The sequence below is a fragment of the Aplidium turbinatum genome, chromosome 18 (genome assembly GCF_918807975.1).
Source record: "Aplidium turbinatum chromosome 18, kaAplTurb1.1, whole genome shotgun sequence".
Classification (NCBI taxonomy): Eukaryota; Metazoa; Chordata; class Ascidiacea; order Aplousobranchia; family Polyclinidae; genus Aplidium; species Aplidium turbinatum.
This window is the reverse complement of record NC_137489.1, coordinates 11,755,607-11,783,304: the sequence shown is the minus strand read 5'-3', so window position 1 is coordinate 11,783,304 and position 27,698 is coordinate 11,755,607. Positions and strand designations below refer to the sequence as shown.

The 27,698-nt window shown below is 37.8% G+C and overlaps 1 protein-coding gene across 1 annotated transcript; it reads left to right on the top strand.

The window, feature by feature from the left end:
• The first annotated feature begins 6 nt into the window (after positions 1 to 6).
• On the top strand, positions 7 to 27,438 carry LOC145787777 (unconventional myosin-VI-like). Its single transcript, XM_082599604.1, has 31 exons — positions 7 to 60; positions 5,835 to 5,951; positions 7,670 to 7,813; positions 8,305 to 8,434; positions 9,434 to 9,595; positions 9,805 to 9,899; positions 10,362 to 10,526; positions 11,072 to 11,146; positions 12,050 to 12,230; positions 12,767 to 12,902; positions 13,284 to 13,441; positions 14,013 to 14,177; positions 14,782 to 14,909; positions 15,604 to 15,699; positions 16,277 to 16,435; positions 17,712 to 17,844; positions 18,321 to 18,451; positions 19,102 to 19,179; positions 19,590 to 19,719; positions 20,226 to 20,316; positions 20,654 to 20,804; positions 22,285 to 22,416; positions 22,809 to 22,918; positions 23,394 to 23,472; positions 23,969 to 24,018; positions 24,252 to 24,374; positions 24,850 to 24,944; positions 25,179 to 25,310; positions 25,687 to 25,959; positions 26,149 to 26,243; positions 26,500 to 27,438. Exons 1-31 carry the CDS (start codon positions 22 to 24, stop codon positions 26,599 to 26,601), a joined length of 3,855 nt encoding a protein of 1,284 aa, XP_082455730.1. The 5' UTR covers positions 7 to 21; the 3' UTR covers positions 26,602 to 27,438.
• Positions 27,439 to 27,698: the final 260 nt, after the last annotated feature.

Genomic DNA, 27,698 nt, shown 5'->3' with positions numbered 1-27,698 from the left:
AGAGAATACAAGGAAGTTACAATGGACAAAAGTGGAGTGACTCCTGGATCAAAAAGATCGGTAAGCAGTGTCAATACGTATCAAATAATTTGTAATTGACGTCAAATCGCTTCATCAAAATCTTGAGGCTGCTGTTATCATGAATACCGTGTGTTGAGTTTGTGTGCTGTCAGGCGTGATTAGCCTACTGTAATTTGTCGAATCAGTTGATTAGCAGATTGAGTGTCGCATTTCTTCCCCTTACCTCTCCCTAGCAACCTCAAGCCCAGTGTTTTTCAACCTTTAAAACAACCGTTTGTGCTTTTTTATTTCGACAAAAGTTTATCGCACATCCAACCACAGTTAGTTTGCGGTTATTTGTTTTCCTTATTTGTGGAATAACAATGGAAGGGTTAATTTAATAAAATCTTGCAACTAAGCCGATTTTGAAATCGATACCGGTAGCTTTAGTTGTAATGGACTAATCTGAATTCAACTCTAATTACGTGTTGTAAAACAGCCAAACGCTTTTTTCTTGTGTAAGCTTGAGCAAGTAGCACACTTCAAAATTATAGGCTAAACCAAAAATGCGCAACCACAAAGCCAAAATTTGCCCTAAAACCAGCGATTGCTAAATTTTTCCTCCGATGTTGAATCAAAACTAGCCTAATTCCGCCGAAATACCATGAAACTGGCAACCCTTTAACAAAGCCAATCAGAAGAAAAGAATGAACTGGCATGAGGGAACTATTGCTTTCAATACGGCTTATTAGCTTGTCTGAATCGCCGAATAATCTGAATTACTGCACACAACGAAAAGTAAAAATCATAGACGAATTTCATCCTCCTCACGTTTGTCATCCGCATTACCGTACGCTTTTCAACCCGTGGGGCGTGGGTGGGTAGCAGGGGCGCCGGAAGCGGGGGGGCAGGGAGGGCGGATGCCGCCCTAACGACACTCGCACGACACTAGCCGCCCTAACGACACTTGCCGCCCTAACGACACTCACACGACACTAACGACACTCGCACGAGTGTCTCCAATGTGGCTGATTTTAAAGAAGTTCGCCACTTCCCTAGAATTCTTTTTAGCAACGAAAAACAACGTTCGACATGATTGTGTTGACGATGACGGCAAGGTAATAAAATAAGTATTTCAATGATGTGAAGGACATTACTAAAAGAAGCATAATTTTTGCAAAATAACTTATAATCAAAAAAGTTTCCCATCGGATGTCAACTACCGTAACCTAGTTCTCCTTTTTATCAACGATTCAATGTCCGACAACATCGAATCGACATAAAAACTACAATATTGCCAGCCGATGTAAATTAGCACTTCGGATTAAAACTTTGTTAAAATAAACGTCAGGAATCACAAACAAGACTTACAGCGCTGGTGATCACAGAAGACACAGATGAATATATTTCATCAATAACAAATATTCCCGCACAATGCAACAGTGGCGATTATAACGCGCTGACCTAATTTTGCGTCACTCTTTGATACTAGTACTACATATTTTCGACAGTTAATCCACGATCATTCTATTGCGAAATTAAATAATTGGCTAGAAGAGACCGGCGGCCAAACTTGGCCGATTGAGGAAGTAGCACCGGCGGTCATTCAAGCACTACTTAGCGGCCATGGCCGCAGGCTGCTTTAAGGCTTAACGGTAGGTTACATCATTATAACATAGCATGATGCCCTTCTTTGTAGGCCTATACCGGACACTTGTAGACTATCATTACTCAATAGCCTACATAGTGAGCTGATAGATTAGCATTATCGCTGTATCTTATCTTAAAAATTGAAAAAAAAATGGCCTTTTAGTAAACAAAAGTGCCCTTTTTTGTAATTTTGCCCCCCCCCCCAGTCAAAAATCGTTCCGGCGCCCCTGGTGGGTAGGCTACGCACTGGTGTGGATAATAGTTCAGTTTGTTTTTATTTCTGACCATCACAACAACAACAAAAAAAATTATGCCAAACATAGCAGAGGTCTAGAAAAAGGTAGACAACAATACTTTGACTCAAAGCTTCACGTTATTGCACCAGCTCATTGGTCAAGTGGTGATCGCTTTCGGCTCTGGTGCTGATTGATCTGGCATCACTTCCAAGTCGGGTCAAACCAAAAGCTTTAAAAATGGTACCGATTGTATTATTATTGCCTGACACAGGGAGAATAAGCCTGGTAGGCTAATAATGTGATGACGTTGTAAATCTGATAGCTTACAAAATTGAAAATGATCCCTGTCGCTAAAAGACCTTAGCAGTTGTAAAGCAACAACAAATAAAACCATAAGCTGTCATTGCACATGACTTGAAAATTGTGTCCGGAAAGCTCGTAACAAACCGCTATTACTACAGCGAACATCCGATAGACATCCCAAAGCGTTCGCCCCGATATCTCAGTTGGATAGCGCGTAACTTTGTGAACAAAGATGCTTCAAGATCAAGCGGCGCAGGTTCGACTCTCGGGGTGTGCGCTCAAGAGCGTTGACAGGGGGGTCTAGGTGGTACTTTTGGACCAGGGCCCGGAATATTTAAGGGGCCCGGATTTAAAAAATTCCCGCGACTTCAAACATTGTGAAGATCTTAATATAATCAGATCTAAAGGAATTGCCATCAGAGGTTAAAACAGCCATTTCAGCCGTCAGATGGTAAAGTACCTGTTGATATATTGGATGTTGCCCCTTTGCATCTGCAACACACGAACTGGTGTGTGTATTGTCACGTGTCATTCAAGTGTCCTTGTTGCGCAATCTGTGTTACGTTTTGTTCTGTCAGTTCAGTTGCTATTTGTCTCGCCAGGTGAACGTTGTTTTAGCCCGCATCAAACCCAATAAATCCCTGATTGTGTCTTTCAATAAATAGAGACGACAGCAATCAACATGGTGGCAGCGGTGGGATTCGAACCCACGCCATCGAAATGACTGGTGCTCACTTCAGCTGGTGCTCACTTTCAGCTGGTGCCACTTCAGCTCTCTGGTGGTAAAATAGCCAATTCAACCACCAAACAGTAAAATAAGAATATAGTCTAGTACTAGTAGGCTATAGTGATTTCCCTAACCACAAATTTCAAAATAAACAGGCTAATATTTGTTCAAACTCAAAAACTAAAATGGCACAGGTAAGAAGATTGCTATCCCTATTTCTGCACTAAAAATTAGACCAAAACCGCTTTTCAGATTGCAGCAATCAGAAAATGTTTGAACGAGGACAAACACTTTTCCCAAATCAAATTGAAACTTTCTGACTGTCTGCACTACAACCTTTGCTATGAATTCTCTTGTGGTGAGCGTAGAATAACCGGTGAAACATCAATGGAATCCGGAAGTAATACTCTAGTCTCTAGCGCCATGTGACAAATAAAAGTTCAAAAAAGCAACCTAAGTTTTGCGGTTCAAGAAACTTTAAGATTGCGCAAGATTTGTTAAATCACCATGCTTAAATGACATCAATAAAAGTTTGTACACAACCTTTATATTCATAACATTGTTGATGAAGGGGGCCCGACAATAAATTGCTACCGGGCCCGAGAAATCCTGTGCGCTTGAACAACGCTCTCTTTTCAGCGGCGCTTAATGGCTGAAATAATTCCCGGCATCAACACTTCTTCAACAATCGGAAATTTTATTCTGTTAATCTGAGTGACCGGGCATGCGTCAGTCAGCAGTAGTTCAAAACTTCAACAAGTAGGCCTATACGAAACTGCCGGGATTAAGTTTTCAAAAAAGCTTTCTCAGTCCGAGGATAAAAATTCAATCAATCAATCAACACGCAGCATTAGGCTGAAACAGATCGTTCTATCTACACTTAAAAAAAAAACAGGCTATTATTTATATGTTTAAACCTTGTAGATTAATTTTGCCTTTCAATATTATTTAAAGAATTGTTTGAATAACACATGACAATGATGACATCATTCTATACTTTTTTTATTTTTACCCAAAACGGTTTGCATGATATTTGAAGTTGAACCACATTTAGCTGTCCTAGTTAGCCAACTCTTATACACTTTTTTAGAAATATTTGATGCTAGGTTAAATCGAGGATAGCCCACATTCTATATTTGTTCTTGCTCTTCTTTGCTATGAGCTAAACGCATCAAGACGTGTTCCCCTTATGACCATCAGCACTCTTGATAACGCACCATGGCCGATCTTCATAGCAACTGTCCATACAAATCTTAAATATATCAGCTAAAGCTATGTGGGCTAATAAAGCTATAGCCTGAATATATGTTGTTTTCGTAACATTTGGTGGTGGGATGGCGCAGCGGATAAGGCGTTGGCTTTCCAATTATGCAAACCTGGTTCGACTCCCGGCTTACGCTGGTTGTTGACAAACACCGCTCACCTCTACCCAGGGTGTAATAAATTGGGTGGGCGTAGTTGCTGAAGGAAAGGCGGCCGAGAGAAAGGAACTGGCCACCCTACTCTCGTTAGTGCCGAAGGCTTAGTACAATGAGAACCTTATCTTCTCATCCCCCAAAGCTTGAATCAAGTATGGGACCCACCTTTACCTTTACGTAACATTTTATTTTTTTTTATTTTCCCTTTATATCTTAAATTTTTCTGAAGGTGTTGCGACCGTGCCAAATTTCTTTCAACTCAATAACTTACTTCGGTCTCAAGCACGTTTTAACGTTCGCGTTTTGTCGCTTCTACCTTTTTCTCGACCTTTGCTATGTTGACGTGTATTGTTTTGATATGATGGTCAGAAATAAAAACAACTGAACTGAACTGTTCGCCTACCTGCGCAAACATGATAAAAATATTTCATAGAAAGTTTGGCTCATCAGAAAAACATTAGGCTACAAACTTTTGAAATAAAAATTCTGAAAAATTGATAAATTTTTTTAAATCTTGAGGGTGGCTTCTGCATCATCTTCAAATTTTGATAAAAGCTACCGCAGACAATTTATTGATTGCTATTTTTTTGCTGATTTTTCTAAAACTTTTGGAAACATAAAAAACTACATTTTTTAACGTGGCAACATGTGTTGTAAGTTTCCGTCGCCAACCTACAGAAGACGCAGGACGCAGCGCTTTTAGTTTTTAGGGTATAAAGACGATCAATCCACAAGAAATAGTTGTAGACAATTGGATTTTATAAAATACTATGTTTTGCTTGCTGATGAATTTGATTTCATCATATTCTATTCGACGAATAAAACAGAGTTTACGCAAATAAAATTGCTTAGATTTTATTGTAGTTGACTCATATAGCTGAATATTTGGCCAGACAGCCCTATGTTACTGTAAGTAATTAAATAGCCACTCTCAATTAAAGGATAAATCCCAGTAGAGTTTTCATTTACCTATCAGAGGATGTAAATAGGTTAGCTAGATAGGTTAACTTATTAAGCTTAATGCTGTATTTTGCAATCAATGCACCGGCATGTAAATATTTGACAAAAGCCTATAATTTAAAGCACAGTTTTAAAACTATCCATAAAACAATTTTTAGGCCTACCTACCCAGACTGCAAACTATGTCACTAATTATGATATCCATAAAATTATGAAAACAACAATACCGATATCTTACAACGAAGCGTCGAAGCATGCTTTTTATGTTTGGTTCTCAAATTGAGTTTGTTTGCTGAGCATTTCAGAAGCAGACGTACACACCAAGATTTTGTCATAGCCTAGTCTTTATTGGGCGATTGTAGGCCTATATAGGTATAGTTAAACTTGTCTTTGGACCAGCTTTCATTTATACTATAGACTAAACAACATTGCCTTGTTTTAGGTAGGATAATATGTTGCTGGTTTGGAAGCATGCTATGTATTAGTTTCATTTCAACAACAAACATTGTGTGGCTGTAATTAATGTTTTAAATTTTCAAGATGGATAACGGTAAAATTGTTTGGGGACCCCACCCTGAACATGGATTTATATTGGGGACGATTGTTGACATCGGGCATAACACAATTACTGTGAAACCAACAGCTGCTGGAACAAAGGTGAAGATGTTTTTAATTGTTTTTAAGTGAAAATTTGTATAGCATTGTAATCAGGGCTGTGGAGTTGGGTGAAAAATGCATGACTCTGACTCCTTGGTTTATAACTGGCCAAATCCGGACATGCCAAGATCTCTCTGACTCCACAGTCCTGGTTATAATACAAAACTCTGCTCATGTCATTAATCTGTATGAACAAAAAATTGTGTTCATATTGGTGATACAAATGCAAAGTAACTGAATATATGCATGTAAACTTCTATAATTTGGAAGTACTTGAAGGAAGTGTCTAATAAAATTTCGTCCCCTTGACATAGTTAAAGTGCATTTTTGCAATTAAAGTTTAAGGTTGAAATTGTCTAATATATTTTAGTCCAATATTGCCAACATGTTATAATATTCTTTATTTTTATGCTTCGACTTTGCTGTTATGATCATATTTTAAGTGCTATCAACAAAGCATATTTGCACATAAGTTGTTTTTGCTGAATAATTTGTGTGAAAGTAGCCTACCATCATCATCATAATCCATCGTCGGTTTGTTCCCCATTAGTGGGGGTGGCCGATTGTTTCCGCGCAGCAATTGTCTTAATCCCTTTTCTCCATTTCACCCTGTCCCTTGCATCTTCCTCCTTCAGTCCGACTTTTTTAAACTCATCCTTCACTTGTTGTTTCCACGTTCTTCTTGGACGACCGCGTTTCCTCTTCCCATCCACCTTTAGATCTAGTGCCTTTCTAAGAAAACTTCCTTCCTCCCTCCTTATCACATGTCCATACCATCTTACTCCATTTGCCCTTGCCAGTTGGTCTATGGTCTCTCTCATCTCTAGCATATCCAACAATTCTTCAGTCCTTTTTTCCCTTCTCGTTTTCACCCCACACATTGCTCTCACCATTGACCATATTTTATCATAATGTGTTGACCATTGAACCACCACCTGGTTCAATGAACAGAACTCACCATTGAACCATATTTTATCATAATGTGGATTGGTATATTTTGTTACTTGAATGTAAAAAAGTAAACAATTTTTAACGACACCTATAAATTCCGATACTACACATATATACTTGTTATTTTTAACTGGCAACAGAGATAACATGTGCAACTGCAATCTTAATACTTTTGTTTTAAAACACATCTTATGAGTAGCAAATTGTATGTGTTTCTCACCAAACCCAGTGGCACAAAGTTTTTGTTTTATTTCTACTTTCATTTTACTGAGAGTTAATCTGTGGTTTTAATAATTTGTTTGATAAAAACCTGGCCATAGAAACCGGAGCAACATCAAGTAAAGATATTTCAACTGTTGTCATGTGTAGCTGATTTGTACATGTCCAATAGTCAATGACATCTCACCAATCCATGGCATTTTTTGTATAAAGTAGTTTGGAGGTCACAAGTAATCAACCACAAGTGGAAACTTCAAATGGTTAGCTTCCATTACAAGGTCCACACCAGACTTAATGCCTAGCGTATGTAAAGCTGACATTGTTATACTTCAACAGAGCCTTTCTCAGTTCAAAAAGAAATATTATCCCAAAGTTTGTTTCATGAAGCATTTTTTTTCAAGCTGTATGAGAACTGTTAGGTCTACCATGGCTGGGTCTACACATAATAAAGTTTAACATTTATAAAGCTTTGTAATCTTTCAAAAAAAGTCTCTTGGTCTTCTGTATCTTATGTATTGAGGTTATATTTTATTTATTTTGTATTACAGCCCATCACAGCACCATACAATCAAGTATTTCCTGCTGAAAATGACTGCAATAAAGACACTGATGATAACTGTGCTTTGATGTACCTGAATGAAGCTACCTTGCTTCATAACCTGAGATTGCGCTACAAGAAAGATGTGATTTACGTAAGTAAAATATACATGTTATGCATATTGTAAAATGATAGATCCCTTCTCTGTGGTACCGATATCTTCACCCCGATAGCTCAGTTGGTTAAGCACCTGACTTTGTGAATAAAGAAGCAGCAAAACCAAACGGTGTTGGTTCTACTCTTGTAGTGTGCACTTGAACAACACGTTTCTAAAACAGCTCTTAATTCAGTGGCACCTACTGGATGGAATATCACAGACAACACTTCAAGTATGCAAAACTGCCTGTGATTAAGCTCTCGAAGAAGCTTTCTCAGTCCGAGATTAAATTTTCCACAATCAAGCAACTAATCATCGCAAATTTCTAACTGAGAAAAGAGACAATGTTTCTAGTTCACTCTTTTTTCATTTATTATGAATTTTGCATATGGTTCAAAATCAGCTACATGCCGTTGTTTCTTTATATGTTTCATGTTGCTTGTGTCTTATTTTGTCCCAGAACTTGGTTAATTTTTCATGTTTTTCAGACGTACGTTGCAAACATCTTAATTGCGGTCAACCCTTATCGAGGCATTCCATCACTGTATGGCACAGACCAAATCAAAAGATACAAAGGAAAATCCCTTGGCGTGTTACCTCCACATTGTTATGCTATAGGTATGCTGTGAAGAGACTTTTTTGTGCGGTTCTGATTCTGTAGCCTATATGTTTTATTTCTATTTCACCAACCATGTAGGCTACAGAACGGGTTTAGAAAAGAGTTTCTTTTGTTACAATAAAGCCAATTAATTATATTTACTGTTTGATTGAACACATTATATGTGAAAGTCAATGAAATTATAACTGATATCATATAAATTGAAGGAATTGAATGCATTTTAACGTTCACAAAAGCACGGATGATGATTAACTGAAGAATTAACAGCAATCAACTGAAGACCAACAAATGGGGAAAAACAGAATTTTATGCACAATAAATGTGCTTAATTGCGTAATGTGTTGAGGGACATACTTCATGCAAGTGCGATAAAACATAAATTTGGACTTTCGATACCTACTGACGTAATGGACGCGTTCTTTATGCACATTGTCAATGAGCCCGGTAGAGTTGAGTCATGTTTAATGTGTCTCCGACCAACGTACAGTTAATCATTAATATATACCGACTTTTTTGTGTTTGTTCTATACTGCTGAGAACAGCCGACTCTACTTTCAAATCCGTTAGCAGCTACCCCACACTGTTTACTTTGCCAGACTTCGAAAAACCTTCAGCGTTTATCAATTTTTGTTGTTGATAAATTACGCCCATCGCATACTCAATTGTTGGTTTTTATTGATACAATTTAACAGATGCGTCACCTGAAACGTGCCTACTTTAATTTTATTGCATTCGTCACTTCGGTTTAATTTACTGGGTTTTGTTCAAAACTCTGAAGCCTAAACTAATGACGTCATTTTTAGATAAGAACCATTTTTGCTTATATATGAATAGCATGTTCTGGTGCTTATGTGGAAATGCACTTGCTGGAATTAAAATGAAACTTATCAGTAAGAAAAGTGATGCTTTAGAAAAGGTTGCTTTCAAGTAGGCCTTGTTTACAATGGCATCATTGCCTTTTTTCAATTTTTTAAGTACTAATCTTGTTTTTGTTTTAGCCGACAAAGCATACCGTGATATGAAGGTCAATGATCTTTCTCAGTCGATTATTGTTTCCGGAGAAAGCGGAGCGGGAAAAACGGAAAACACTAAATTTGTCCTCCGCTACCTCGCTGACACGTACGGATCTGGCGATGACATTGACAAGCGGATTGTTCAAGGTTGCTTCTTTTTCACTTTACTTAGCTCCTATCCAGCAACCGTTATCATCTTTTAAAGGATGTAAAATCAGAACTTTACTGAATTAATGTTGAATACTACGAAATAGGATCCCTAGAAAGCGATCATTGTTTCTCTTCATGATTGATACCAGTTGATTTGCATAATTAGTTTCCAACATGGCCATAAAAATTTTTGTTTTATTTCCCAGCGAATCCGTTGCTGGAGGCGTTTGGAAACGCGAAGACGATGAGAAACAACAACAGCAGTCGATTTGGAAAATTCGTGGAAATTCACTTCCAGAAGGTTAGAGACGTTGCATTGAGGAAACTCCGCTTTTTCGCCCTCTCGAGGAGGGTCAATTCTTAAGTCGACAATTTTTTGCCTTGTCACAAGCAGACTTTAGCAAGAATAGCTGCTTGAAAACTAACTTCACTACTAGGAATTACTACAATACTTCATCGCCTAAAAAAATACAACATTTTGTAAGTTCAAAAAATCCTTATAAGACAGGCAACAGGCAAGACACAACAATACCACAGGGTTGAGCATTACAAAAGTATATTTTACATATTTACAAATAGTTTAACAGTCAAATAATCCAAACCGGATGTAGTCTTGCGTCCTTTTATCTAAAATTCCCTTGCAAGTACAGAATCACCACACTAACAAACACAGTAGCATTTCCTGTTGTTTATACGCTGCGTTGGAACATTTTCATAGTTTTATATGTGCTTGATGGAAAAGCAACTTTCAATTTTCACGCAGGGAAAAGTAGTTGGTGGCTTTGTTTCTCATTACTTGTTGGAAAAGTCTCGAATTGTTACACAAAGTTCAAAGGAGCGAAACTACCACATTTTCTATCGTTTGTGTTGCGGCTCCCCGGATGACGTTCAAGCAAAGCTTCACTTGTCGTCCCCTGACAACTTCAGGGTGAGTTGAAAGCTCCCTTTTTGAACAGATTTTCATTTCTTGGTCGTAGACTGTTTAAACAGGGTTACATTCTAAATAAAACTTTATTGATCACTGTCGTTGAGAGCAACGCATATCTACGATGGATGGGCTGTTACGCTGCATAAGATTACAAGTTATGTTATCATCATTATTGTTGTGAGACAGTGTTCATTGTTCATGCGACATATGACGACTTAGCTTAGACATACTGTACACTAGATGACAAAGTTAAATGACTAAATATGGAACATCGCTCTTATGTGGCAAGAACTAGTGGTGCGGTACTGATGAGCCCAGCCTCATGGGCGAAACACGTGCCCATCGCTGAGTTCTTGCGACACTCGACTGCCGAGAAACGCATCGTTCTTCTGTTGCGTAAACAATCCAAACATGCCATATTTTAGTCTGCGTGGTCTCTTTCAGTGAGAATTACACATGATACTGTTAGTGTATATCAATCAACACACTTTGTTATTCATCTATTTATATGAAGTATTTCAATCAGCCAACTGTTTTTCTATCAGTACTTGAAGAACGGGTGCACTCAATACTTCCTTGAGAAGGGGAACAAAGTGAAACAAGATCGATTGTCACAAACTGTGAGTAGTCCACCGGCAGTTCTTACATGCAGAGATGCTTTAAAATGTGATTAGCTCTTGCGGCTTATTGAGTTACTCTGATGCGGTATGTTGTAAGGACTTTAGGAAATATTTGTAATATTTTCTGCAGGGTTGTTAAAAATCAAATTCATTAAATTAATTCTCTTCACTCCTGATACAATTGAACGTTCACTGAACGCGAAGGGCATGAAATTTATGAGCAACGACAGTTTCTAATCTTATTTGCGATGTTTGTCAATGGCCATAGCACACTGTAAGAAGTTCGCCTTTGAAAAGTTATTACTCTGTCCAAACACTGCGTATCATTTCGCGAGTGCTCTGTCCTAGCTGGTAAAATTGGTTCTTTTTTACATTGATTCAACGTCGACAGACCTTAAATCCATGTAAAAGGACCAATTTTTTTTCAGCTAGAGTGGTATAGTGCGTTATGACGCGTTGTGTCTTAATTGTTTATTGCGGCATACCAACTTTCCCTATCATTAGGTAGCGCTGAATTCTTGGGTAAATTGTTCAGCACAGATCTGATATTTTGCAAACACCAGCTCTGAGAGAATTATTTCAAAAAATCTTCTTTTGACCTCATACAATAATAACAGCTTTGTTCGTTCTGAGAAGGAATAGAATGAAGAACTTCTGAGAATGGACATCTATTAAAAACCTCTGATTAGTCTGAAATGTAATAATTTTGGTACTTCACTAAGGTCGAGTGTGATGATTGATCGAAATTTTATAAGTTTTAGAAACTGTATCTACTCTAGCAAGCTTTTTTTAAACGCTAATTGGTATGCTTGAAAAAACAAAACATTTTCACCTTATATTTTGCCAAGTGCACTGCACACATATCAATTATGTAGTCAAAATTATTCTTTTTTGTTTCTGCAGCATCAGAAAAATGGTCACTTGAGTGACATCTTGCTAAACGACCAAAGGGATTATGGAAGAATGATAGATGCTATGAAGCAAATGGGCATATCCGACCAGGAAATGATGGAAATTTTTAAGGTTGTGTCTGGGGTCCTCCATCTTGGCAACGTCACTTTTGAAGACGCTGGTGGATCGTCAGGTGATTGGAGTTGACGAATTTTTAATGTCCCTAAAAAATAAGACCAACTCCTGTTAAAGCTAGTGCACTGGTTTGGTAGATGAGAGTGACCTTACTGAAGTAACTGATGTGGATATTATATCAAAATCATCACATGAGGACTCTTTCAGCGTTCTCTTTGTTTAACTAAAATATGATTTATAGCAAATCATTTTATCCACTCAAGTATTTCCATTACAGTCATCCCCGCTTAATCGGACCACATCGAGACCAAGCCAAACTGGTCCGATTAAGCGGGGATGACTGTATTACCGAAATCTTGTTTCGCTTTGAATTACGGAAACGGCTTCTTTACTTAAACCAAAGCTTTATTTTTAATAATTTCAGTATGTCAATGTGTTAAGTTCGGTTTATTTAGCGTATTTCATGTTTGTTCGCTTACGTCTGTTGCTATCTTCAGTTGCTTCAGCCTGCCGGTACCTATCCTACCAATGGTTGACCAATCTTTAAATATTAGCTTAAATTGCAACCAATGTTCGTTTCTGTTTTACGCCCAGGTGGCTGCATGGTGAGCACCGAAAGTAAGAAATCCATCCAAGTAACTTCGGAATTACTCGGCTTGGAGGCAAACGCCCTCACAGAAGCTTTGACGACTCGTTCTATGCAATCTGCCGGTGAAAAATCAACAATCAAGTACGGTTTTGTAGCAAATGCTTTTGGCCTGATATAGTGGTTTAAAAAGTGTTCCACAATCGTTTTTGCTAAATCCTTTCATAAAGTTAAAAAGGTTTTTCAGTCGTGTATCAAATGAAGATGTTACTGTGGAAAATATTATTGATACTTTTTTATGGCCTACTTCTTTCTTTGCTCGGAAGATCACATTAATGTATTTGCTCAGCGAGAACTTATTGAACAAAAACAATTTTAAAAAAAGATATTTCAAGAATATTTTGAACATGCTTATAAAGTAGATATTCTTCATTTATGAAAACCCTTTTTGTGGCAATGAGCGAAAATATTCACATTCATTAAAAACAACTTGAAAAATTTCCAGTACGTTGCTTTTTTTGGTAGGGTTCCTTTAAAAAAGGACCAATCATCAAACGCAAGAGAAGCATTGGCAAAAGCAGTCTATTCTCGATTGTTCGACCACGTTGTGTACAGAATCAACCAGTGTTTCCCTTTCAAATCTTCGTCTGGTTACATCGGAATTCTTGACATTGCCGGCTTTGGTGAGAATCAAAAAATGTATTGCTTGAGTGAGGGTTACACTGGAAGGTTATGTTTTTTTATTCACAAAATATTGTATTTTTATGGGTATACAGAAGCAGTGGAGTTGACTTTTTAGTAATTTAAGGTTTTTTGTTCAATGCAAGCTTATAGTCAAGCTCAAAAACATTGTCAATTGACCCTTTTAATGTGGCTAGAAAAGCGAAGTTGCGCGCCCCGTAATGTTGTGAACCTAGTAAGAAAGAACAGTCTGTGTTCCGCCGAGTCAGCATGTATTGTCGGAAGTCAGCTTCGAATGCAGGTGACAGGTCAGCTATGCAGACACTGCTGTCGCTCATGTTTCTGTTGCTTCGGCCAAACTGCTAATTTCTTGTTTCGGTTAATATCATTTCTACTAAAGATTTACTTTCTATTTTGAATAGGTTTAAGTCCACGTTTCTTAATGTGAATGAATGCCACCATTAACTTTTGAATACATTTTATTGGCAGCATTTGTCCTTTCTTAGTGTGTTTACCAAATTCTAGCTCACGTTGAATATCTTCTGTTCAATAAAATCATCTGTGTTCAAACAGAATACTTTGAAGAAAACAGCTTCGAACAGTTTTGCATCAACTATTGCAACGAGAAACTCCAGCAGTTCTTTAACGAGAGAGTGTTGCGCGAAGAACAAGAGCTGTACGCCAAAGAAGGTCTTGGCGTCCACGAAGTCACTTATGCCGACAATCAAGACTGCATTGGCAAGTAGAACAGTGCTTTTAATTTCTTTTTATCATTTTTTTTTTTATTGACAACAATGCACAAATGTTGGCTTGTAGAGGCTACAAAACAACTTCAGCACTACAGCGGTGGTCTAAAGTCTCAACAACGGATTACAGCAAATAAATGTCTAATCGCGTACAGCTGCAAACGTGTCTTCGCAAAGCAAGTTAATATTTGAACGTTGCTCTTCAAGAAGGACTTGGAAAAGCAGCGAAGCAGCCCTATGGCGTGTCGAGGCAAAGTCTTATATGTATAGGCTGAACTTGCTTTTCAAACCTGAACTCGTGATTCAGCAAACATTGTGAAGACAAAATTTCTTTTGTCTTCATTCACCAACATTATTAAAGTATTTTCAAAAATGGAATACAATTAAAAGTCAGGGTGTGTGTTGTTACTAGTGGTACAGAAATATCTTGTTAATTAAAGTTGCTTATTTGGTTCTAGGTCTTTCTAGTTCTTAAATTCATACACCAGTCAACCGTTATATTACTTGCAAAACCAGTGTCAAAGCTTATATGGTGGACGTGGTTTGTTTGGAAGTTTTGCATAATTCGATTGACATGCTTCTCCTGCTTCTCTTAGATCTCATCGAAGCTCCCAAGGTTGGCATCCTTGATGTCCTTGATGAAGAGAACAAGCTACCACGATCTGCTGACACCCACTTTACATCAGTTGTGCACTCGAAGCACAAAAACCATTTTCGAATATCTGTGAGTTGTTCTCCTACTGAAAAAGGTTATATAATGACGTCATCATAAAAAATAACGTCACCGTGACGTCATTTATTTCATTTTTGAGAACTTTGATGTTAACTGCATAGTGTTAGCAATGTGGTTATAAATGCTAATTTTCAATATATATCATTTTAGTAGCTTTGACCATCATCTGCTGTTAATGTCTTACATATGGTATACGTATTAGTAATCTGTAGGTCCGCAACAGTCGTGCAACAGATGAGGTGTTTTGACCGGTTGATACTTTAGCATAGAACAATTTTCCCTGTGAACCAGCTGACTGCAGTCATTGTGACCCTTCTAGCACTCAGCCAGAGAGTTGATTCTTGCTTTGAACTTTGTTTGGTGATTACAGAAGAAAAAGGAGTAAAGGCAAGGATGGAAATCGAATCCACGCGGAATCCACGCCATTGAAATGACTGTTCCACAGCCCAAACCCTCTAGGCCACGCTGGCGACGGCGAAACGTTCAATTAATTTACTTTCTAGAGTTCATGAATCACATGACTGCAATTGGCTGATTTAAATCTTGGCGTCTGGTTGGTTAATAAACCTCATATGCTGCAGCGACTTGTAGGTTACAAATGCGCATACGGTACAGTATGTAGTTGAGTTGGTTGTGCCACGCTTGCTTTTTGAAAGTGCTTTTAACACTTCAGTGAATTCCACAGGTACCAAGAAAATCTCAATTGGCCATGCACCGGAACATTCGGGACGATGAGGGCTTTCTCATACGTCATTTTGCTGGGGCTGTTTGTTATCAGACTGTAAGTGCATTAAAAAGTTGCGTTACGACGCATAAAAAGTTGCGTCATGACGAATTAAAAAGTTGCGTCATGACGCATTAAAAAGTTGCGTCATGAGTCGCTTGGTTGCTTGAGCTGTTGGCTATTTTCTAATTTGCTCTAAAAATAATACACTGAGCTTTGCATAAGAATCTAAAGCTATCGTAGGGTTGAAAAGACGATTTTATTTGTACAGTTATCTGTGGAGCAGTTTTCAGTTACATTTAACTGTGAATATTTGAAATAACCTTGTTCTGAGTCAATACGTTAAACCTTTTCTCTCATGAAAAAAAGTGTTATGTTGTTGCTTTTAAAAAAGACGATTGCCATTTTAGTGACATTTGAAATTGCTATGAAAGTTAACTGTATAAACCAAAGGCTAAATCAATAATAGTTAATGATTTAGTACGACAGAAGGCTATGTTTTATTGTAAAGCCAGGTCGAAACATGTAGTTTACTATTAACCGCTATCACACAAAATAAATCTTATGTTTGCCTCAGAGCTGTGTCTTTCGTGTTCAGGGTTTCCACTTTAAATTTGGCTTTTTTTCCTATCAGGTGAAATTTGTCGAGAAAAACAACGATGCCCTTCACAATTCATTGGAGCAGCTTGTAAGCAAGAGTAAGCATGATCTGGTGAGATTGATCTTTGAAAGGCAAAGCACAAAGTCCAGCAAGGGAAAGCTGGCTTTTATTAGCGTCGGGAATAAGTTCAAGGTGAGATAGAATATGGCAATTCTTTTAAGTGAAAGGTTGGATACACCAACGGTGGATTATTCATCGATTTAGCAAATCTGCCGATTAAACACTTTAATAATAGATCCTTTTCTTCATCCATCAAGTCTAATCCAATGAATAGAATCTCCAAGTGCAGATCCACAAAGGAATTTCGTGTAAACTTATTTTCTGTTTACTAGTCACCCGATTAGCTTAATCGGGTAATTTAATTTTTCGTTGCTGCATTCAACTCTACTTCTTTACGACTCAGTTTACGCGAAAGTGAATGAAAACACCAAATACTCCATCAGCAAGAATCTATCCAAACCTTGTACTGTAATAATTTAAATTTTTGTACGTAACTTTTGCGTTAAAACATGGACAAATTTTGCGTTTATCCCTTATTGATCCAATAGAACAAGTTCTCAGACAGCAAAATCCGTCATTTTGACATTGATTTAACATCCGCAGACGTTGAATCAATGTAAACATAACGGATTTTGATGTCTGGTTTACAACATTGTTACCTTTCCCAGCGAATCATCCTTACGCACGGTTACACATTTCTGGTTGGAAGTAAGTAGGCGATGCTCATGCTGCATGTCGACTTTTTCTTTTGCAATTGGTCTGTTTGTTAAGTTATTTACTTAAACTTTGTTTTTTTTTCATTCTTTTCTTTGTTGATATCTAACACTTTGTGTTTGCCTGAAAACTTTTCAACTAACGCTAGTTGCTTTTTATCAGCAGCCAACAGGTTTATTTATATATAGTTTGTATGTTGATAGAAAAAAAGTTGTTTCTTGCTTACTAACATTTCATGCAATCCCCCATGTGTTTTTTCTGTTTGCTGATGCTGAAGCAGCTGTTGGTAATAATCGGGAATATAGATTCAGTATTTTTGTAAAACTCTTTTTGTTGACTTAACATATCACTTGTGTCGTTTTGTTGTTTTAAATTTTTGCCAACTTATTTCTTTTTATTTTAAATTTCTGTACAACAGCTTTATAATCTTGCTTCTTTCTGACCAGCACAGACTAGTTTGAACCAGTTCGAACCGCTATTAACATCTCGCTGCATGTTTTGGCGTTCAACTTATGCCCGATTTTCTACAAAACCGAATGCAGTTCAAACCCAGGCTGGAAGGCAGGCATTTTCTACATTGATCCCAAGTTTGCAGACGTTGAATTAATGTAAAAAAATGACTGATTTGGTGATTAACAATGAAAATAAGACTTATGTTGATTTCGTTTGTCGATAAAACAAACTTAAATTTCAGACCCAACTTGGTCAGTTGTTGGAAAAGCTTTCAGCCACCGGGTCTAGCTTCATCCGCTGCATCAAACCCAACTTGTCCATGAGAGACAAGTTGTTTGAGGGCGGTCAGATTCTCAGTCAACTGCAGTGCTCAGGTAGGCCTTCTTAATAGGTGTACTGCAGCAAAGCCAACAATAAACTAACGTGAATGTCTGAAAACGTGTTGGTGAAGTTGTACGAAGTGTAAACGTTTACGTTTGTGGTGTAACAATTAAAATATATACAGCACTTTCTCTTTCCGTTATTTTATGTTGGTTATTGAGATGCTTACTTCGGAGGACTTCGGTGTTTTCCAGTCGATGGCCACCGACATGTGCCATTTATTTTTTTAAGCATCTTTCAATTTATTTCAAATCAAAGTCATTAGATATTAAAAATGACTAATATTATATTCAATCGCCATCTCCACTTGCAGCAGATTACACATCAACATGGATTATCTGTTTCTATGAGTCACGGTTTTTAGCTAGCTCGTCTAGTATCGTCAAATGATATTCACCACCTAAAAATAGATTTAAACTTTTAGCTGGTAAATAATACAACGAACCTTATTCTTCTTCACTTCACACAGGCATGATCTCTGTGCTTGACCTGATGCAAGGGGGTTTCCCCTCCAGAGCCCAGTTTTCTGACGTTTACGCCATGTACAAAGCTATCATGCCGGACCGCCTGAAACGGTTGGACGCAAGATTATTTTGCAAGGTGGATTTTTGAAAAGTTTTTGAGCACATTACATCCAGTTAATTTCATAATCTCAAATACTGTTTCTCTCATTTTGCGAAACAACAAAGTATAGTTGAAGAACTAATAGAAAGAACTAAACTTGTTTCTACTAGTTGTCATTCTTTTGCGCTGTTAACTGGCAGCACTGCCTAACGTAAAGTCATATTTAAGATTGTCTATTATAATCTTTCAGCAAGATGAAGTTTTCTAAAATTAAAGTACCGCTTTTGCGCATGTAAGTTGATTTGTTGCAAAGATAAAACATAAACGAGAAAGTGCCTTACTATGTTTTGGTACCTGCCTATGGCGTCTGCAGATGTTTAGCTTAAGCCACCAGCAGATGTCACGCAGCATTGTTACTGTGTTGTGATTTGCAGTGCTAGTTTAGTTATCATAAACTTGCGACTCAGCTTCTACACTTTGTGGAATGTGGAAATGAGATTTCTATACCAGTAAGTCACAGCACCGGGTCACCAATGAAACAGAGCAACCAGTTATTTCTTGCTACAACCCATTATTCAGCCACGCTCGCCCAAGCCATCACATTGGATCCAATTTAGCTCAGCAGGCGTTTTATAAAGCCCCAGAATATTGCTTAATTTTTAATCTTTATTTTATTTTTTGCGCAGGCTCTCTTCAAAGCGCTTGGTCTCGACGATAAGGATTTTAAATTTGGTTTGACCAAGATCTTTTTCCGGCCTGGAAAGGTAATCTTTCAATATAAAAGCATCAGTTTTTATCCAATAGTGATGTAAAGGCATCTGAAAACGTTTTTTCAACGTTTCGTTTTGTTATTTGCTATGTCATCATTGAATTCCGATACATCAGCACTTTGCCTTGTTTACTCTAGGCGTATCCAGGGCAATAAAAGTTTGTTTTTTTCATTAGCATTTATTTGCTCTCTTTGAACTAATTCACAAACAAACACTTTTTTAATATTTATTATTAAGTTGTTAGCTTTGCCGTGTTCATCCCAGACAACGAACCAGTCGTTTTTTACATTGATTCAACGTCTGATTTGCTGTGTCCAAGTGAAGAAGTTATTCTTTTGTCAACACATCATTTTTTGTACATTGCATTGAATAAACGTAATTTATTGTTCAATTTTTCTTCACAGTTTGCAGAATTTGACCAGCTGATGCGGTCCGACCCAGACAATCTCCGTGTTCTGATAAAGAAGGTTGAGAAGTGGTTGCTTAGAGCTCGATGGAGGAAAGCAATCTGGTGCGCCTACTCAGTGATCAAAAGTAAGTTTCCTTTACATCGAACAACGCCTGACGTCCAAATATAAAACATTGTGACCGGACATCCAGCAAAAGTAATCGTTTTTACTTTTTTTTAATGTCGTTACTCGTTAGACGTTGAAACGAAGTAAAAAAGCAACTTTGCTGACTGGATTACAACCCAAATAACTTGTACGAGGATTTTACCTTAAAAATATATTTTCGATGTGTCTTGCTTTAGCTGGTGCTTTGGTACATTTACAACACAAAATGAAAATTCTAAAATCTTTCCACTTCCTCACGATGTCGCCGGTCGCTCTGAATATTGCCATTATGACGTTTGCGTGGTGACGTAGTGCACGTCACTCTGTCAACAGCTGATCGTAGTCTGCTTGAAACCTTCGTACCACAAATTTATCTTTTTTAGTCTATTTACGTTTTTGTGGACAAAACAAGAGTAGCTGTTTATGTTTCCAAGCCAGAATGAACATTGGTGCTTAATGTTTAATTTGTTTATGTTTCGTCTTTAGTGAAAAACAAGATTTCATGGCGACGACAACATTACGTTCGTATTCAGAAGCACATCCGGGGTTATTTGGCAAGGAAGAAGCACAGGCCTCGGTAAGTGAAGAACCTTTAAAATTCCGTAACAAGCTTCAACTTTTTCTCATAGTTTTCAACTTGACACTGCGTTTGCTGTCTCTTACAGCTTGAAAAGCCAGGATATGATAATAGCGGTTGAAAGTTGTTTTTTTTTTCAGCTACTCATTATTCCTTTTTTACTTCAACTTGAAAATACCGTAGTGGTTGCAACATTTGTCTTCTCCGCTGGAGATTTGAGTTCGATTCCGCATCAAGTCATCTTATTGTAATAACTCATTGATCTTTACCTCCTTAAAAGAAAAATTTCTTTAAAAATTGGAGTCAGAAGATTGTTATTCTTTGTTCCTCCCTGCAGCATCCGGGCTCTTGCTAAGGTCCTCCCGTTACTCCGTCAACTTCCGAAGATGCTAGAGATGGCTGGAGTCCTCAAAGATAACAAGAAGGAGATGAAAGCCAAGGTGGCAGCACACGAAAAAGAGATTAGAGCTCTTATAAAGAAGATAAAGGTGAAGAGTTGATAACTTGCTTCGTTTCTGCCATAATACACAAATTTTATGTCAATCTGATATTGAACTACGTTGCATTAATCTCAAATCGTAGATTTTTATTTTGTCGAAGATTATATTAGTGATACAATTCTACCTCATTTCGCTGATCCAACGTTATTTCATCGAAAGGGAATTGCATTTTAGAAGTTACACATTACGTTGTTGTTGCTACGTAATACCTTCTTTACTGAAGTTAACCTTTAAATAGCTTAAGAACTAGTGATGTAAGCATCATGGATCAAAACTGATGGCTACTACACTACGCCCAGTGCTGCATATTTCCTGGATACAAATAATACTTCGAGTACAAATCGTTCGTCTGCAGACGTTCCATCAATGTAAAAATGACGGATTTTTCTTTTTGGATTCTTGTGACGAGGTCGATTTGAAGGTTGAGAGTTCAAGTTGTACAGTACTCAACACAGACTGCTAATTGGCGTAAATTAAACTTGCGTGGTGACTCAATGGTTGTGGTACGCTTGCAACTTTAAAGACTCTTCTTTACCCCTTCTATTGACTGCTTTGCAAAAACAAGCACACCAAATTCTAAGCAAATTTAAAACAAAGAATACTTTTTAGTTTTTTTGTCGCTTGTCAGATTTTTTGATAAAGCTGTCATTGTAAAGAAGTACTTCAGTTTTTGGTTTGCAATCAGCTTTTGTTAGGAAACCACCAGGCCAACTTGTCATAAGTAAAAAAGGATAAACTTGTTTGCTAGGTAAATACCGTAATTGTTGAATCTCATTGGACGATAAATTGTCTTATTTTCGTTTTACAAACCATTGTAGCAATGTTTAGAGGTGTGGACAACGCCCAAGCAGAGGAACCTTTATAAGTGAAAGATTCTACAATCTACATGCTTTGTATTTTTAATATGCGTTAAAATATGTACATAAAGAAAATGATTTGAAAGTTATTTGCCAAGCTCGTTGTTGGGGTAGTCCAATAAACTAATCTCAACATCTAGCGTCTGCAACAACACTCAACATCAACTGTCAGCAACCACACTGAACATCAACTGTCAGCAACAACACTCAAAATCAACTGTCAACAACAAAACTCAAAATCAATTGTCAGCAACAAAACTCAACATTAACTGTCAGCAACAACACTCAACATCAACTGTCAGCAACAATACTCAACATCAACTGTCAGCAACAACACTCAAAATCAACTGTTAGCAACAACACTCAACATCAACTGTCAGCAACAACACTCAACGTGAAGTGTTTTTATAACTTAACGTGTTGATGAAGTTTTCAGTCGTGTCTGATTGACGGAACGTCGGAATAAAGGCAGATTATTATCACCTTGCACATCTTGTAATTAGCTTAGTTTACACCAGAATAACACATCGTGTTATTAAACTACAGTAAATGCCTAGTGAACAGCCTCGTTTAACTTTTAGTATCCAACTCGTGTTTTGTGTTTTTTTTAGACTTCCATTGTTAATGTTGCTTCCATGGAGACATCCTACAAGACTCTTGTGAAGCAAGAGGAAGCTCTTCTCAAAGATCTGCAATCTAGGAAGCTTGCTGAAGAAGAGGCCGAACGAGCAAGAAAGATCCGAGTAATGAAACTGATCTTGAGTTTCTTTTGAAAGTTTGTCCTCGGTGTTTCTATTTTGAGAACTCGAGAGGCAGGGTAGTGTCAAAAAATATGGTTTGCTTTTAACTTATTTTATCAAGCGATTTCTAATTGTTAACATCAACACAAACAATCAGTGAACAACCTGGCTCAACGCTGCCAAGTTTGTAATGAACTAGATTTGCAACATGCTATTTTGGGCGATGAAGACGACGCTTTTGGGTGGAGGCTTTACTGACTCAAAAAATACCAGTGTAGGCTACCCACTGCACTGATGCCGGAAGGCCGAAACGGTGTGCACTGTCTGCAGTTATCAAGATTGCTATGTTATTGTGATGAGTCAGTTGGTGATTGTGTTTCGTCATTGAATATCAGGAAGAGCTGGCACGAGAAAAGAAAAGGAGAGAGGAGGAAGAACTTCGTAAAAAGAAAGAAGAAGAGGAAAGAGAACGAAAGAGAAAGGCTGAAGAAGCGGAGAGACGAGTGTACGTATAATGCCTATTTTCGCATTAAATCTCATGCCAGGCGGTTGAAGATCAATATGAACTGGGAGGAAACCTCCTGTTCACATTAGGCCTATCATTAAATATCTTCATTTAAGAAGTCATTAAAGATCACTTGCCAAGGCGAAGGTAGTTTCCTCGGTTGTCGAACTGACATCCTCGCAATCTTAGTGTTCTCATCACCTGACTACGTAGGTGACATAAACACCACCGTTTCCAAAATTGATCAGTGATAGGCTAGCAAGTAAAACTTCGTTTTTAGTGATTTTTAAACTGTTGTACACAATCAGCTGTCTTGATATCATGAAGTTGAATATTTCATAAAGCAGAAGTACACTCCATATTCACGATATTTATAAGTTTGTGTTGTTTGCCTTTACCAGCATCTTTTTATAACTCCTTGTTTCTTTCTACTTGGTTTGGATCATTTTCGTTGCAACCATTATTTTGAACACAGCAAAGCAGAAATGGAAGCAAAACGAAGAAAAGAGGAAGAGGAGCGAAAAAAGAAAGAAGAGAAAGAGAAAGAGATTCAAGTAAGTTTCGTTTAAAATGAAGCGACTCTCCACAATCTACTTCCTTTTTTTTACTGCAACGATATATCAGGGATTGGTGGCTAAATGAACAGGATGAATCTTCATGAAAAAGGAGGCAAACCAATAGACCGTTTTGCTTAAAAATTCTTATGAGCCCAGTCATGAAGCTTGTAATTCCAGTACTCAACTTCATATTAGATAGGCTGTGTTTGACTTCAATAAGTGTTCCAATTATTTTGACCAACCCCTGCACATTTAACTTTTTCATTCTCTCAGCAACTAGGATAAGCAAAGGCCATTTTTTTTGCTAATAAGAAAGCAATTGATGCAACTGTTGCAAGTAATGTAGAAATTTTAGGCAATCAGTAACGGACTTTCCGCAGGTAAACGTTTGCATCGAAGGCTCGTTGGTATCAACTCGCCATGTCACAAATCCTAGCTCGTTTGTTCATTTTGATTAAATTGTTTTTTTTAACAAATTTGTTTTCACTTGCAGGAGCGAATTGAAGCTGAACTGGCTGTCCAAAGAGCTGAAGAAGAGAAAAGGTTAATATTTTTATTGCCGAATTAAGATATTCCTCTTGTTCTAAAAGAAAACTAGAGAATAGAAACATTCACAGTAAAAATTTGGAAACAAGTTTTTATTCATTTTTAAAAACTGCATACTTTCTCACACAATACTTTTCCTCACGCATTTACCTTCAACAACCAGGTCTTTGTAATCAACGGATGTTGAAACTTTGTATTTCTTACTTCCAACATATGAAACTTCGCCTTAGGAAAGCTGTCGAAGAGCAACAACGACGCGACAGGGAGCTGGCGATGCGATTGGCTCAAGACAACCAATCAGAACTAGTCGATGACCTACCGGTCTCGCAAGCTGTCGTCCAACAGCAACAGAGGTATCTTTCATTTACTGAAAATAATTACCCTTAACGTTAAGTTATCATATGTGTGCTGTACTTACGGATATTTTAAATTGTATATAAATGTACGTGCAAAGTAGTCAAATATAGCCATTGAGTAAACCTGGCAGCTTCGCGTACTTGTAGTGGGTTTGAACCACTGATGCGGAACCAACCATCGAGATTGACACAATAAAGCTCCAGTGTATAATCGAAGAGTTGTTGACTAAGCGGAACGTTCACCTGATGCCGTTCAATGAAGAGAAAGAGCTGACCTTTAAGGGAGCTGCTTACTGGACGACGCCGAGCATTGAACCATCCATGCTTGGTCTTCCTTCACGGAAGCGATGTTTATCAGTTAAGTTGTGGGGCAAACAGAGACACCAATGATTGTCTGAACAGATCTGATAACCGCTGATTTGCGATCTTGACACAAATCAAACAACCAGTATTCAAAGCAGTTTCATTACAGGGCATCAATGGCTACCACAGCTGCTGGGAAGAAGACTCATGATCTGACAAAGTGGAAATACGCCGAACTCAGAGACGCTATCAATACTTCCACTGGTGAACGTTTGCTGGCGTTATTAGTCTGACTTTAAATACCGTTGAGAAAAAATGATGCAGTTACCATTGTGGAAAACTTCTATCAGAGTTTTTTTACATTAATTCAACATCTGTAAACGTTGTATCATGAAAAATGACGAGTTTTGCTATCTGAAATACACAGCAATGTCATCAGAGCTGCCTGACAAATAGCCCCTTTCACTTTTTCAATAAACTATGTTTTTGTATCCTCAGACATCGATTTGCTTGAAGAATGTCGAGAAGAGTTCCATCGACGTTTGAAGGTATACCACATGTGGAAGGCAAAGAACAAGGCCAGGAACCAAGTGCAGGAGCAGAGGGCACCGAAGGCGGTCGCGCAGTACGGTTCGTACGCCACTTGATTTTATAAGATATTTGTTTGCTAAGACAGTATTAAACTCACTGTACTATTGGATAGACAATTTTGTCTTAGGATAGGAGAAGTGCATTTCACACAGTAAGGTAGGTAGGCTAGAAAACTCAGTGGTTGTGTTCTATTTAATTTTTATCTTGAGGCATTGGGTTATGCTCCTTAAAAAGAGTTTGGTCTGAAGATGAAATATAATCACTTATGTAATTATTTTATATTCATAGCAAATACGTGTCTAAGAGAATTTCGAAAACTTCGCCAAAATTTGTAATAAATATGCTGAAGTTTATCTCTCCATTGACTTCTGCGTTCAACTTCTATCTTAAGAATATACTGGACTTTGTGTTTCAGCTTCTGCCCACTCTGCAATGCAGAAGGCCGCACCCCCTCAGATGAAAGTTCTTACCGTTGCTGCCACCACCCCCGCGGCCCCCAGCAACCCACAGATGCGAATCCCTGGCCGCGATCAACGCTTTTTCAGGATTCCGTTTGTTAGAAACAATGAGCAGAACGCGGACCCACAATCCCGTGCGAAAGGTTGGTGGTATGCTCACTTCGATGGCCACTACATTGCCAGGCAAATCGAGCTTCATCCAGACAAGGCTCCTCTTTTGTTGGTCGCAGGTGAGAATACAGAATGTTTTAAACCAAACATTGTCGCAGAAAATATAGTAAAAATATATTTAAAAAGATATAAATAAATTACCATCTTATCTCAACACTGTCTTTGTGTTGTGACTCGATAGTTTTATTAAGTTTTGGTGCAGTATCTGGGTATGTTGAATGTTTCGAAATTGATCTTTTCTTCACCAGGTAAGGATGATATGCAGATATGCGAATTGAGCCTGGAAGATACCGGGTTAGCCCGGAGAAAAGGGGCTGAAATTTTACCAAGAGAATTCGAGCAAGTACGTGACAATATAGTGCTGTGCTTTAGTTTCTGAATTTCTATGGCCCACTGAAGTAGTTGTTGATGTATATTGTATAGCTATGAGTTTGTTTTATATTTAGGCCTACTTTATGTGAAAGCGTGTTACTGTTTTCTGCCTAAAAAAAGTAGCCTTACAGAGGTAAGATTTGAACCTGTGACCTATGGAGCGTCAGACCGACGCAGTACAAGTGTGTCATTGAAACAGCAAACTAAAATTAAAAACTTCTCTTCAGGTATGGAATGCCAACAAAGGCCGAGAATACCTTCTAGCTGCCATCAATGCGAAACAGGCTCGGCCAACTTATGCAACTGCTGCTTTGCAAGCTGGCCGCTGAAAAAGCGATTAAAAATGTCAACCTTAAAATTTAAGTGAGACTGCTTAGTGCTTACTGGGCGTCTGATCTGATTTAAGCGTGACACGTTTTTAAGGTTGGCTATGCAATGTGCCATGCGTTAAATTTAGAAACAGATTATTTTGTAGACATACAACATATATCGCATCTTATTCACTTGACATGTGAAACATCAAGGCTATAGTGATTCTGGCGGTGGTGCCTTTAGTTTAATATTAGATGACAATGTGTTTCTAATTATTGTAATGAAAGAGTTATGATTACTTTGTGCAATTAATTTTTTTAAAGTTCTGTTTCGACTCAACTGAAACTAGGCAGATAATAAATTGTGATATTTCTGTGCTTTTGTGTCATGCAATAATTGTAGGTTATACGACATGGTGCAATTTTCATGCTCTATAAACTTGTACCGTCTCATCTTTTAAGATTCGTCTAGCTTAATTTTAGAAATTAATTTTCTCGAAACCAGTCAAATACGTGTTTAATTAAATTAATTTTGCCTCAAATTCAATTTTCTTCACAAATCTTCCCGTTTAATGCGACCAATTTGGCTTGGTTCGTGTAGGCCTATGGTCTGATTCGACTCCAATTTTAGCGATGCTGCTCATTTTGGATTTGACCATGTAGGCTAAACTTAATCATGAAAGACATGCTTGAAATCACGTAACAACTTCGCATCAAGATATGTTTAAAGTTTGATGGTGGCGTACGACTTTATAGTTTTTGATGTAGCCTACCGTAGCTTCATAAACTTAACAAGTGCTTTACTCATGTCTTTTTGTTCAGAGTCATTTCAATCAATACACTTCTTGATTATACTGAGAACGTGTTTGTTACATTTTGTCTGTGGTCACGAAATCTTGCCCTGTTTTCAAAAACTGAACACTCGAACACGGATGATAGGTTGAGGGAATCTTTAACCGCGAACTATGAAAGCCTCTTCAGAAGCTTTGTCATGGCAGTTTTGCATAGGCTACTTGTAGGTGTGTAGACGCAGTCACTGAGCTTGACAAAATAAAGTTGTCGCTTGAAGTGTTGTCTGAAATATTCATGCACTGGGTGCTGCTGAATGGAAATCT